This window comes from Haliaeetus albicilla, chromosome 4 (assembly GCF_947461875.1).
Source record: "Haliaeetus albicilla chromosome 4, bHalAlb1.1, whole genome shotgun sequence".
NCBI classification, from domain to species: domain Eukaryota; kingdom Metazoa; phylum Chordata; class Aves; order Accipitriformes; family Accipitridae; genus Haliaeetus; species Haliaeetus albicilla.
Genome location: NC_091486.1, coordinates 22377087 through 22391533, shown reverse-complemented (window position 1 = coordinate 22391533; position 14447 = coordinate 22377087). Strand labels below are relative to the sequence as shown.

At 38.6% G+C, this 14447-nt stretch overlaps 1 protein-coding gene across 3 annotated transcripts in view; it reads left to right on the top strand.

Moving 5' to 3' along the window:
* The window catches only part of STK39 (serine/threonine kinase 39), a 109122-nt gene that overhangs the window by 58703 nt on the left and 35972 nt on the right, over positions 1–14447 (top strand). For all 3 annotated transcript variants that reach the window (XM_069781309.1, XM_069781308.1, XM_069781310.1), the window contains 3 exons: positions 6282–6404; positions 6529–6561; positions 8517–8584. In XM_069781309.1, the coding sequence (XP_069637410.1) occupies positions 6282–6404; positions 6529–6561; positions 8517–8584 (224 nt within the window). The remainder of the gene's footprint in view (positions 1–6281; positions 6405–6528; positions 6562–8516; positions 8585–14447) is intronic.

Here is a 14447-nt window from a genome sequence, read left to right as displayed (position 1 = left end):
CAAGAGATTCTTTAAGTGGGACTTGAGATGCCCTCTGAGGCATTCATCGTGTTGCATTGTCTCTCTGAACTTGGGTAGGAATATCTTTGCTGTTTGAAAGTATCTTGATGATGTTCTTGCTGTCTGTGTGATCTCTTCAGATCTGCTGCTGTTTCTATCAGTTTTTCCATGGGTTCCTGCAGTGAGCCAGTGAGGCTGAGATTATTGGCAAAGCACAGATGAATACTTTGTGCAGTGGTGAACACAGCTTTCTATAGCCTTCCATCAGTAGCCTTCTAGTTTATTTTTTAGGTAACAGTTGAGTGTTATGTAAGCCATCAAGTCCCCATGAACTCTCCTCATCATTTCTATGTAGTGATTTTTGTGTTGGCCCATTGCAGCATTTTCATTAACTTTTACAAGCTGCAGCATTTCAAAGAGTAGCTTAAGCTGCCCACCACCAAAGGAGAGAGTTTTTAAGCTTTGCCATAGGAGACTATGATTTGATGGGAGAAAATGGGTTAATCGTTTCCACCCTCCCCCCCCCCATGGACATACAGTCATGTTTTGCTACAAATGCTTGATACCTGAGGCACAGATTCCTGTTGTTGTATTGTGCAATGCGAGTGCTTAACAGGCTACAGTTCAGTACATGTATGTATGTAACTATTCTTCCGCAAAATACTTCCGTGTATTGCACACCTGTTCTTGTAAATTGAAAGGAAACAATCAAAACCGTAAAGTATGCGAGAAAGTCATCTAGAGAAACACACTTTGTTTCCACCCTGATGAAGATGCATTTCTAACAGAACAATTTGCACCAGTGGTGCCGCTCAGTGATTGCTTATCTTTGTTTCTTTTTCTCCTTTTTGGTTTTTTTCATCTCCTCACAGGCCTGTTACAATGGCCTTTAGTATACTTGCTGGAAAAGGTTTTTCCTGTGTTGAAGGTTGTTTAGGCCTGTAAGGACAAAAGGGATATAGAACTTTATCACACTCTGTGACGAACACTTCAAGAGTAATCCAAAAGGTCGGAAAGACCTGACTGTGGTGAAGTGAAAATCTTCTGAAGATTTTAGTATAGCGACTTGGCATACCTTTATAAAAATGAGCTCACTTTAATTCTGCGCTGTTTTGTGGGACAGGGAAAAAAAAGTTAGAGCAGAAGATACACTGCATCCTAGCAAACTAGGACTTGGGGTAGCACAAAAGACAAGTGTTTGGTGGCCAAAGAAAAGTGTTTAAGAAGATTCTGTTTCTTTAAGGGACAGAATGGCTTTAATTTTATCCTATGGTTGTCAAAAGGTCTTAGGACTTTTAACATTATTTAGTGTCTTTGTCTTGATAAAGCAAACATAATATGAAAAAAAGGATTACTAGAAGTTGGGGGAATACATAAAGTGCTGAAGGCCTGCCTTCACGCTTACTTTTTCTTTTCTAAGCAAAGATACAAACGGTCAATGCTGGAACTTATTGGTTGGATTGATTATGACCATTCTTAAACTCTTACAGATGATCATAGTCAAATAAACTGTATGAACATTGCAGTGGGTGGTGACCCCTACAGCTGATTCATACCTAATGTGGTGCTACTGTGGTCTCCAAACTCTGCAATTGTCATTACAGTGCTTAAATGCTTATCCTAGATGCATCCCTTCTGAAAGTACAAATAATATGTTGATATGAGAAAATACCAATTAGTCTTTCCTGAAGTAAAATTGTCCTTTTTAGTGAAATATTTGATACCAATGAAGTTTGTATCCAAACTATAAAATGTTTTTCTATGCTACTGTTTCTGTTTCAGAAAATAAAATAACAGCATTATGCTATTCGTGGTTTTTTTTTTTTTTCATGAAGAGGTATTTATATGAGAAAGTAGCATATGTAAAAAGGTACTGGAAGCAGGTTTTTTTACTTTGCCTTCCCCCCCCCCCAAAGTGTGCTGGTGTGTAATGTTGATCGTATAAATTAATTCATGATGAAAAAGCTGCAATGATATTTATGAAAAGGTTTTTTTAATACTGAAAAGCCAACGGTATGTTTATAGTGTTTGCACGTAGGAAGGTACGAAAAAATACAGCGCCTAATATTGAAAGCCTAATGCTTAGGCTGAATAAAACAAGAAGGAATGACAAAAGATTGTGTGACAGATTTAAAGAACTTAAACTAGCATGCTCACAAAAGGGAATGGAGACAAATGTATGCTGTGTCTGGATATATTTGCTCCCTGTTCATATTTATGTCTGTATCACTTCTTGGGCATTTATAATGCTTTTCTACCACAGATGATTGGGGCAACTACTGAAAATGATATTCCAGCTCTTCCTCTTGTGCAGGCTGTAGCGATTGTGCTAGCTCATGATCAGCTAAATTAAAAAGCTGATTTGGCTGCAAGCTAACTATGTTCCATGTTAATTTTTCAACTGGATCATCTGCACGAGAGTAGGAACACAAATAAAAGCTTGAGGAGACTTGGTATGGCAGATTGTGCACTCCAGTCACGATGCTGCATTGTAAGGGTTTCAGAGTATGTGATTTTGAGGATCCTGAGGGATTGCTGCTGCCAAAACGAGATGATCCAACTTCCCTTTCACTGCCCCTTTTGCTTCTGCCTCTTTGCTTACAGTCTTTGCTATTTGACATCAAGATGTGCTGATTTAACCTACAAATCCTGTAAAAAAAAAAAAACTTGTTTAGAAAAGAAAAGAATAGACTAGTTTTTTTCCCAGGCTGGTGGGTTGAATCTGCTCACTGTACCACCAGGTAGGTCCCAGCGCAGCCCTGGTGGACATCTTGGGATTGTCTCTTCCCACAGTAGCAAACTAGTAGATTGTCCCAGTTTTCTTACCTTAGCCATTTAAAGTGGTTCTCTGGCTATGCCAAATTCAAAGCCTAAAAAGCTTTAGCTGTATAATGTAGGTTCTATTAATTTACTTCTTCTGGTGTATTTTTGCTTTTTATTAATATGAGCTGAATATGGTAACATGCTAGCTGTCTCCTAAAGTACTTCACATGCGTTACTACCTATATGCATTTTAATGAATGTGCTCTGGAAAAGACTAGAAATCTGAAGAGAAGCAGTGCTATACTACTATCAAGTCTGTTATGATAAGTTTCTATTAGAACAGAAATTTAAGCTAATATATTTCCATTTAATATGTGATTAGAGTTATATAGGTTTATGATAACTGAAGAGACAATTAATTTATTTGCAGACATGGTACGCTGCTCTTGCTCTGTCCTGCACCTAGGGTACATGCCCTCCCTATGTGACTTGAGTCTTTGTGGCTTTAACCAGAACTGAGCCTGAGCAAAGCCACTGTTAATCAAAAATTGTGTAAACTAATTTGTGAAGTAATGCAAGTGTTAAGCACACCCACCAATAAAAAAATGTCATAGACAACAACTTCACATTTTTGAAAGTTGAATAGGTTGGGTACTTTGCTCTAGCTGAAATTATTATTTCTTTCCTGTGAATATGTGTGCTGGTGGGAATCAATCTGATTGAAACAGAGTACAAGTCTAAACTTTTGTTTTTCTGCCTTCAGACACCTTTCAAGAAAATAATTTAATTTAACAGGATGTTTTATTTTGCAGTAACTTGTTTTTTTTTTCTTGAGCCATTTGTTTATTGCTTATTAAAAGGCAATCCACTTAAAAACTTGAAATGCACTCCATCTTCATCAGTAAAGCTTTCTCCCATAACTCTCTGCCAGCATCATTAAGCTTCATTAAAATCATTCTAGTTAGAATAAGTCTTCAGAACAACTGAAAATGGATGCAGAAGAGATTTTGATTAGTGCATGATGTAGTGTGTGAATGTGTCCGTAAACCAGTCTATTCTATTCTGTTTGAAAAGTGTACTTTTGGTTGTGGTTGATGTCTTCTCATAGGTTCATGTATAGCTGTTGGGAAAATGCTCGTGCTGTTAAACTAAAGCCTACATCAGGACTGTTCCTTGAAGGATAATAAATTATATCCACAAGCACCAGGCAAATTGCCTGCTAGATTACCTTGTATCTGTGCTAATCCCTGATGATGTATACAGTAAGAGCCCACTGATTGTGCCTGAGCTGATTGCAGCCGAGTAAGAAATTGCTGTGCTGCTGCTTCTGTTGGCTTTTGCTTGGTCCTCCCTCCCAAACACACACAAGCTTCTTGTACCAAGCTTTTTGAGGCAGCTAGAGCTAAAATTGGTACATTAGGAGCGTAGTATGGGAAACAGGGAAAATAGTGCAGAATTTGTCCTTCAAGTGATGCAGTAGAATATTCCCCTGGTGTCCTGCATAGGTTTCCCCTCTTCTCAGTTATAAAGGAGTACAAAATATGGAGAAACTGAGCAGGGCACTCTTACTCGGCTGTGCAGAGAAGAAATGTAAGGGAGGTATATCATAAGGACTGAAGAAAGTACAGAAATGTGCTGAGGTTCTGGAAACTTCACCTTTTCCTCTAGTTTAGTCTTATATATGCAAAAGGGAAGGGAGAGGAGCAGATGGGTGTTTGGGGAGTGAAGGAGGGAAGAGAGGTAAAGAGTGCAGACAGACACTGAGATACCTGCTTTTGTATGCCCAAGGTTTTGAAAGAAGGCTTCTAAATTCATACTCACTGTTGCTGTTCTGGTGTCAGGCTAGCCAGCTCCAAATTGTGCTTGGTCCAAATTCAGTAGAGAAATAGCATAAGTGCCTAGCTCTCTATGAAAAGCTGCTTTGGAAAAATTGTATTAATATCTGCATCACACAGTTCTCTAGAAGCTCATGAGCTCAGACTGCTAGTGTCCTATACTGTTTTCATGCCACACATCTTTTGCTGAAGTACTACCTGATGGGATTTAGAAGCAGCTGGAAGCTGTCACATGCTGCATCTCTCCTCACATTGTGGTTTGCAGCAACTGGAGGAGTTTAGAGCAAGGTTAATATCAGTTTAGACTTTAAGTAAGTTTCATTGTGTTGAAAAAAAAATTTTTTCTAGTCAGAAATCAGATTTTATATTTCTTTAATTTTTGTTGTTGTTGTTTTACTTCTTCCTGTTTTGTGAGGTAGGTGTGCTGGCAGAAAGGGTTTCCATCACCGCCACCAACCATCAGGATGGTAGAACCAAGTTAATCAGTGCTCAGTATACTTCAGTACAAGACATCAAAACACCAGACAGGAATCTGTGAAACCAAAGTTGAACCAGGCTGTTGTATGTTACTGTGGATACTGGCAAACAGGATACACAATTTTGAGCTAACACCATCTAGTTCACTTTTTTTTTTTTAAAGTTATTTTTATTAGATGTCTTCTTCAGCAGTTGTTCTTGGCCTGAAACTGCTTTTCTGCCAAGTTATTTCCCCCTTTTGTGTGCTGTGGACACTTAATGCTTTGTTCCTTTTGTTCTTTTACCAATGTATAGGCTGTTTTCCTGAATAACTTTTTTCCTTTTTTTATAATTCAAAAGGATATGCTTTAAGCTTTAGAAATTTATAGTGCTGGGGAGCTTACCTGTATGAACATTTGAAGTTGTGCAGTGGGAACTGTGTGTTCAGTAATGCGAAATAATTAGAGAAACTGATTCTAATCCAAACACCAGTGGGGCTGCTACTTATTGTGCTGTGCTTCCAGCCATCTCATGGGTCTCATAAATGCATACTAAGGTGCGGGAAAAATTGTTGGATGTTCTTTTGTTTTGCTCAAATAGGCTAAACATGATCCAGGGGAAAACAATCGTGTTGTCAGGCTCTGAAAAAGAGCAAGATGGCATCAGAAGAGTATTTGACTTTCAGATTTAGCTGCTGGATACTCCTATTAAGCCTTGTTAGACTGTTTGATCTACAGGAGTGGTGCATGCCTGCCTACCTTCTCAGTCTGCATACAGCTTTCTTTTTTTTTTTATAAACAAGGTTAACTTTACTTTTAAAGTATCCTTAATGCCTTTACACATTTTAAAGCTTTATAGCAGAACAATTAAAGTTTTTAAGACTTGTGTCCCAAGAACAACCTTGTCTGTAACTTCTTCCTTGAATAACATCCTTTCATTTCAAGGGTTTATTCATAGTAAGCAGTTGTCATATACTTGAGCTTGTTCCTAAGCAGTTGTAAAATATATCCAAACCCCGTTTCCCTATATGAATTTTGCATAGCTTAGCTGTTCCCACTGGCTCAAGGATTACCCCTGAGGTCAGATATTATTCCAGTATGCCAGTGACTCCTCCAGCAAACTAATGAAAGCATATAGAATAAAAATAATGAAGAATTACTGATTAACCAGAACTCGGATAAAGACTGAAGATGTTTGTGTAATGGTGAACACTTAACATTTTGGTAGGTCAGACGAGTACCAGGTTCCAGTGGTCACCTCCATAAAACAGAAGATGGGGACTGGGAATGGAGTGATGATGAAATGGATGAGAAGAGCGAGGAAGGCAAAGCTGCTGTTTCTCAGGAAAAGGTAACTTTTGTGCCAAGACATTTACGCTCTGCAAGATATTCTGTCTTAATGTTAATTGTTAGTATTTCTGGATCTTTAATGCATAAAGCTGTATAGCTCATATCTCACTGCATTTGTTTTCCAGTCACGAAGAGTAAAAGAGGAGGAGAACATAGAGGTAAAAATGTCTTTATCAACTTTTTTTTTTCTTCCAAGTGTTTGAGTGAAGGGATTTCTTTTTCATTTCTGTTGTTAAAAATGTGAATTGAGATGGGAGAGTTTTCTGCAGACTTGTGTGGCAAGTACTTATGAGGAGAGAGCTGTATGCAGCTGGGCCTGTAACAATTAACTTGAGCACACAGTGGATAAAATGGATAGGAAATTTAAAGTCATGTTATGTTCATGCCTAGGAGAATTGGTTAAGATAGGTAATTTGGCTGTTTTTAATGAATATTCATAACTGGATCACACTAATTGCTGTCTTTTTGTCATAGTCATGATGGCTGTTTCAGAGTAGCCAGAAGATCTCCAAATAATTTTTCTTTCTTAGGATTTGTATCATGACATGTAGCTTATAATTAAAATGCTTCATCCCATATACAGTAAAATAGTTCAGTACTGTGGCATAGTAGATTAATTCAGAGGAATAAAATACCATATTGAGTTTCATGGCTCTGTGCTGAGTGTGGGAAGCATTGCTGCTATAAATAATTGCTAAATAGGATTACTGGCTTACAGCCAAAATGCTCTTAAAAATGTTCCTTGGGTGGGTGACCCTTGCTACTTCACCTGCAATTTTAGATTCTCTGATTTTTCATTGGTGCCATAGAAATCTTCTGAAAGACTAACAGCTTCCTGCCAGGTTTGGTCCTGTTAGCTCCTGTGATGACCCCAGTCTTTCCATTGCAGAGCTAGTTTACATAATGCTTCAGCATCTGAGGTGTTTTATATAAGCTGAGTACGAAAATAAAAAAAGGACTTTCACCAGACAGTCTTTTTATGTCTTAGAAATTAAGAGTTCTGCAGTTTGTGATTCAGTTTATACAGGTAACTCTTTTATTATCAGTTGTTTAGTTTGAAGGAGAAAAAAGCCTCTGCTTGAAATCTTTTGTTGATTTTGTTTTCCTAAATGCTCCAGAAGATGACTTGGAACAGAGACTAGTGCAGCTTGTCACTGTTGGTGTGCACCTGTTGGTCTTTGGGCTGCACATTCCTATACACTGAAATAACAGGTCTGTTGAAGATGCAGAAATAATAGCAGTAGTTTACATGAATGGAAGGAACTTAATTGAGGTAGAAAAAAATCAACTCCCCTTTTAGTGATTAAATAATTTTTCAAATATTCATTCACTTTTGTTTAAAATACACAGATAATAAAATACAGATCTTGTGTAACACTTTTTTTTTTTTTAAAGTAGCTTTAAGGTGGGAAACTGTTGGAAAACAATCAAATGAGATTTGTGATACAAGTCGTTATTTTGGGAGGACTTGACTGTAACCTTTGAATAGGCTTCTGTGAGTGGTGACAATATGCCAAGTTGGGTATGAAATCATAGTAGGGTAGAGGACCCTGAGGTACTCTGTAGGATACACTTTTTTGCTTGAGACTTCATATAGATGTTAGTTGAGGGCTGGGGAGGGTATCATGGTGTGAGGGAGGAGTGATAGTGTGAAAGATATCTGTATTCCTGATTTTCCTCTGTGAAAGACATTCTCTGAGCTGTGATGCCTGCTTTGATATGTTACTAGTTCTTTGCAGATGGGTAGATGCAAGACTTCCGTAACAACCAAAACTGTTACACAAAAATAATGAGTAGTAACTTGGTATTCTCACTCTGTACATATTATTTAATAGGTTATTGGAGCTTTGATGCAATGAGATTAAAAGCTCTTACGCTCAGTGCTTTAATACAGGCCTTATCATTTGTATCTCTGTAATTGAAATATAGCAGTTTTACTGGTATCAGCTATATTTTAGACTGTGTTACTGAAAGTGTTTAAAAGGTTTTTGAGAGTTAGAGGATGTGTAAAATATTCTGTGCCGTCTTCAAACTGTTAGCATGGCAAGTATTTCAGGATTTTTTTTTTCCTTTGGCATCCTTTATAAGACTTTTTGATTTTTTTCTTTAATAGTCTCAGCCTGCTGTTAGTGACGAATATAGTGAAGTTCCATGTGCAGTGAATCTTGTCTTAAGATTAAGGTAAGAGATTCTTCTATTTATTTTAGCATTCCTTTTTAGTTGGCTGTATTATTCTTGATCTCCCTCATTACTTTCATAATATTAACATAAAATAAGTGTTAACCTCTTTAATCTCCCAGTATGACCAGTATGAATAGTGTTTCTGTGACTAATTGCTGTCTTTTAATTGCTTACTGAAATAGTGTAAAATGAAAAGCAGAATATGAATGTGGCTTCAGGCTAAGTGTACCCTTCATTAAGTATTTTCTTTCTTTTTTTCCTTGCAATGCAGGATCACAGTGAGAGATTTTTAATGAGTTTCTTTCACACTTCAGCAGTCAGCCTCTGACAGAAATAAACCATAGCTGTATTACAAGTTGCCTACTCAAAACGTTTTTTACTCGCAAGTTGGATCAGCCGCTGTGGAGAAGTGACAGATATTTTAGAAAATGGATACAAATTTGTTGTCTGACTTTAAATTTATACATAGTTAAAATGAGTCAGATTACCTTTAATTAGAATCAGTTTGTAACTAAGATTTGAATGGTTTAATTATGTGGTCTAGTTCTTGGATAAAAGCGTTTTTTCATAAGAAGCTTTGATAGCTTTTTATGTATTTATGGTCATTTTCCTTAAATCGTTAACTTAGTTAAACTTATTGCCACTCATTTTAAAACTTATTTACGTCCAGTTTGTATTGACAAGATATCTATGAGAGGTTGTAAACTCTTAGTTATTGCTATGGGGAAAAGTTAAATGTTACGGTTTTTTTATGCTAACAAAAAGGTAAAAAGTCAAATAGAGAAATATTTACAAAATTTCAATCAGTATGTTAGAAACAAATAGCAGATTTATGCATAACAAGTAGCTTTAAAACAGTAATATCAAAACCTGTTAATAATCAGAAGAAAAAATCTACACAGGATGAATGCCAAATTCCGAAATCTATTGTCTTCCCTTTGACTACTTTTCTAGTGACAGCTGCAAAAAATTGCATGGCTGCCAAAGGTTGTTTACGGAAGGAAGGAGTAATAAATTTTATTGTGGGGAGAGAAAAGACTTAGAGATTATTTGGAATTGGTTTAGTTGTCCAATTTACATAACTGCCCAGTTATGCTATCAATATTCTTTTTTGTCTCTCTACTGACAGACAGGTAGATGAAACAATTTACAAAACAGACCAATTTATACTATGTAGATGTACTAGTGAGGTGCTTCGGGTATTTTTAAAATTATGATGAAACCTGTAGAATGATTAGCTTCTACCCAGTTACTTGCAGTGATGGCATATCCACAGGGCAAACATTTTAGTCCTGCAAGTACAGTGAAATGTCAGGGATTATGTTTTCAGTTTTCTGCAGCTCTTAAGCCAGAAGTGAATGAAGATTGATCTAGGAGACTTGAGTTTCCAAACTCTTATTTGCATGATGACCTTTTGTTCTTGTTAAGGATGCTTTTAATTAATGGGTGAAAAAATTCCTTCCCCCTCCCCTCCCTAAAAGCAAGTCTGTAATAACTAGATTAATGTGTTACAGTTATGAAGGTTTAGATCGTTATTGGTAGAGAAGGAAGAAACAAGAATTTCAATTTTAGGGACCAGAAAGTTTCATTTAAACAAAACAAAATAGCCTTGAACAACAGATATACCCTGGGGCCTGGGAGCACTGTTGGTACATTTGGGGGAAAAAAAAATAATCTGATGCATAATTTTGCAGAGTGAATTTTGTTAATTAAAGATGACCTACTTTCAGTGAAAGAATGCTTTGCGCTGCAAATTCCTGGCCCCGCCTGAGCTCTGGCTGTGTCCTGCCTTAGAAGTAGGAGGTGGGTTCAGTTATGCATCTTTGCACTGTGTGTCTGTGTTTCCTTCTGATGGAAACCTGAGCACGTGAGTAGAGTCAGAGCTAGCACATAATCAATGTGTGTGTATGGTTCGTGGGAATACAGGAGCACAGGGTATACCAAGCAGCACTCTTCTCCTTTAATTGGGACTTTGCAAAGTGCCTATGTGAGAATGAGGGCTACAGGCTCCCTATACCTCTGCCTAGTGGTGTAGATTCACAGTTAGTACTTGAGTATTTCTTTATATTTGCTACTTTAAAGGCAAGAGTTATTTTGTTTATGGAACATTCACAGAAATTCAGACTAGCCACTGACTGGCTGCTATATATGTTGTGTTTAGCAAGGTACCTCTGGTGGTATTTGAATAGTTGTGCTTCCTCTTCACTGTTGACCCCAGGAAGGGAACAGCTGAGGCTGCTGTGAGCATGGCAGCGCTGTGCAGTTTGCTGAATACTAGTCACAAATAATATTTGAACGTCTTGTTCTTCAGTAAATTAACAGAAACCTTATTTGAGGAAAGGAGCTGATGATTATTTGTTAACTTTTAACAAAATACTTATGTTTCTTCCAATATTGGATTACCTGTAGGGCTTATCTCAGCTTATTTACCTGTCAGTGTCAAGTATCTGTCAGTATATTCTGTTAAAAGCTTTTAATCTTTGACCTTACTGTACTGTAGGCACATTAATAGTGGCCCTGGCCTTGGCAGTGAGTGGTTGCACCTGAGAGTAGAGGAGTCCTGGGTTCTGCATTTGTGGGTCTAGGTCTAGTTGCAGTGAGCAAATTCAGAAAAGCCAGCTCTGGGGAAATAGTGACTGTGGTAACAATATAGTGCTGCTTTATGGGCATAGGATTAGGAGTCTTCCTCCCTACCCCCAAAGAGTCTCAATACTTGGACCTCACCACTCTGCTAAACAAAGGCCAGAGTAGGTTTGAGATTGGCATTCCAGTGAAGTATTGTACCACGCCAGATAATGTAAGTGACAAGCTACAGAGATGCTGTTTTGGGAAGACGGTACTGTTCAGAATATTAAAGTGTTAGTGCTTGAACTATTGCTGTAATCGGTTTTGCAGTAATTCAACTGCTCTTTCTGTTTTGTTAGCAGAAGGGCAGTTGTATGGGGTTCCTTCATAAAAGTCTGAAAAATAAATTTCCTGTATCATGGGACGTAAACCTGGAGGCTCTCAGTCAGTCAGTCCTGGGTTACAGAGGAAGCCACCTTCTGCATTCCAGTGGTATGCAGCTGTCCTTACGCTGGGATTGTTGCAGGTTGAATGAGTTTACATTTAGGGCAGCTGTATATGGAGAAAGATGCTCTGGCACCTAACTGCTTTGTTTTGTTGTAATTAACTTACTGAGTAAACGTTTTTTGAGCATCTGAAAGTAAAAATACTACTAGTTTTGGCATTTGTAGTGAATAAAAGCAGTGTAGATGACTTGCTTTGTGTCACGCAGCATTCCCTTGGGATTGTGAGGTAGTAAACAGCTAATATCCTCACAGGGATTTCTGCATTTATCCACCTCCACTGCAGATTTTAAACTATTCTGTTGATGTCTTTTGGTGAATTGATCATTAAGTCATATAGCTGATAGAGACTTGAGCACATCAGAGGATTTTTATGGGATTTGTTAAGACGAACCACAAGTTGTGAACCATATTATTATGGAGCAAGTTAGCTACAGTATGAGTATAGAAACAATTTCCTGTGATGCTTCATCTACTACTATTATATAGCTTTTAAAGTATGGCTTGATACTCAGATAAACATTGTGAACATTAGATGCCAGACTTGAAGGCTCAAAGCTCAGTATATCATCCAAAATGCTGGAAGCTTTTTCTTTTAAAATAATTCACTTGAGGCAATCAAATTATATAAACTGCAGTAGCTTGATGAGTTCAGAGCACACTGGTTTTAGATGCTGACAATTACTGTTTAAAAAAATAAGTTCAGTACTGATGTGGGTAAAAATGTAAATACCGGCAAAATACAAGAGGAATGACTTGACTGATGGAGAGAATGAGAGGGAAAGGGAAGTAAACATGTCAAGACAAGGCTCAGGAAGGTCTCATCTCTTCATTGCTTTCTTTTGCTTCCCCAGAGATAGGCCAGGGGGTAAGGGGACAGCAAAAGGTGAGCATCTCAGATGGAAAGGAGCCCCACCTGTGTGATGGAGGCTGCTGAGCTAGGACCTGAGGGAAGAAGGCATTTCCCCAGGGCCCTCAGGCAAGAAGGGACGGTGGAGAGAAAACCCTGATGGCACTTGCAGTACTGCTGAGTCTTTGGCTGGGGAACTACCTTGGTTGCAGAGTTTGTCATGGAAGTTGATGCAGACATTTAGAGCCTGATGGGCTGAAACAACTTAATGTGAGGCTTGGGAGTGTGGGTGTCCTGGGTTCAGCTGGGATAGAGTTAATTTTTACAGGAACCTGGGAGGTGGGGGGGCATAGCCGGGGCAGCTGACCTGAACTAGCCAAGGAGCTATTCCATACCATGTGCCATCATGCTCAGTATATAAATGGGGAGCGGGCTGGGGGGAGTTCTCTTGACTTGTGGGGGAAGTGGGGGAGTGTCGGGTTCCGGGTGGTGAGCAGTGGCACTGTGCATCACTCCTTTTGTATACTCTTTCATTAGTACTGTTGTTGTTGTAACTTCTCTTTTTTTGCTGTTGTTGTCCCAGTAAACTGCCCTTATCTCAACCCAAGAGGTTCTGTTTTTCGTTTTTGGTTTTTTTTTTTTTTTTCCTTTTCTCTCCTCCGATTCTCCTCCCTATCCCACTGGAGGGGGGCGGGAGGAGTGAGTGAGTGGCTGTGTGGTCCTTTGTTACTGGCTGGGCTGAAACCGCGACAGTGGGCCAAAAGGTTTGAAGAGTAGTGCCTGGAGAGGTAGGACAGGGCAAAGCTGGGAGATGAGCAACCTTCAACAGGAGTGAGAGAACCACCACCAACCCACCCCCCCCCCCCCAAAAAAAAACACCCCAAAACAAACAAACCAGTAAGTGCTTCTCTGGCCTGTTTTTTTCTTTCCTCTTTTACGATGAGGCTATGCTACACCAAAATCCATCAAGTTTTAGGTGATAGTTTTGCATTTTTTTCCTAGTAGTATGTTCCAAAAAAGGTTAATAGTACCCATAAAAATTAAAAATTACCTTTCCAAAGGAGGAGTTCTGGTAGAAGAATCAATACATTTCAGTAATTCTTTTACTGGATGGTCAGGTTCTGTTATTTTTTCCCAAGCAGAGCGGGGTTGGACTCATTCTGTAGTTGAGCAGGGAATGCCAAATTAACACCAGCCTCTGTTGAGTGCAAATGCCTTGTTGTGGATGAGAAGCACAATTCACTTTCTGAAATAACCTTTAAAGAATCCCATGGCACTCTTTATACAAGTGCTGGTATTTAACTCTGTTAGTTTGGATGGTTTCCAACTTGAGTATCTGATTTTTCGTCCTTAACTTATATTTAATACCTTTTTCTTTTAGTAGTTTTCTCAGTGGGACTAACTTGTAAAAATATTGTCAACTGTCAGAGTTGCTTCTTCAGTTGGAGACTGCAATTTTCAATTTATTTTCTAGCTTTTGCACTGTTGTGTCTTGGAGTATGTTGCTGCAGAAGTGAAATTAACACCAGTGTGTTTTAGGTAATTCCATGCAAAGCTTTTGAAAGACAGGCTCAAGTATTAAATACTTAATACAGACCATTAGTATTTTAAAGCTCAAGTTTAATTGAGAGACTGTGCTTGAATTTTGCAACGAACTGAAAATACTGGTTCCCAGCTGTTGCTTGATCTGTTGCCATGGCGTGGAACTATGACCCAGACTGAGCAATCGCTAGGTTGAAATGCTGATGCTTCTGTATCCTCAGCCTCACAGAAGAGGAGGAATTTTAGAGTGGGGGGGAATGAAATCTGTAATCCAAATTTTCTCCAGTGAGGCTGTGCACACTGTGTGTCTTGGCAGCAGACCCTGGCAGGAACTCTGCAAAGAGAGGTTTAAGGCAATTGTCTGGGATTTAGTCCTCCGACAGGACTGTTCATGCCACTGGGG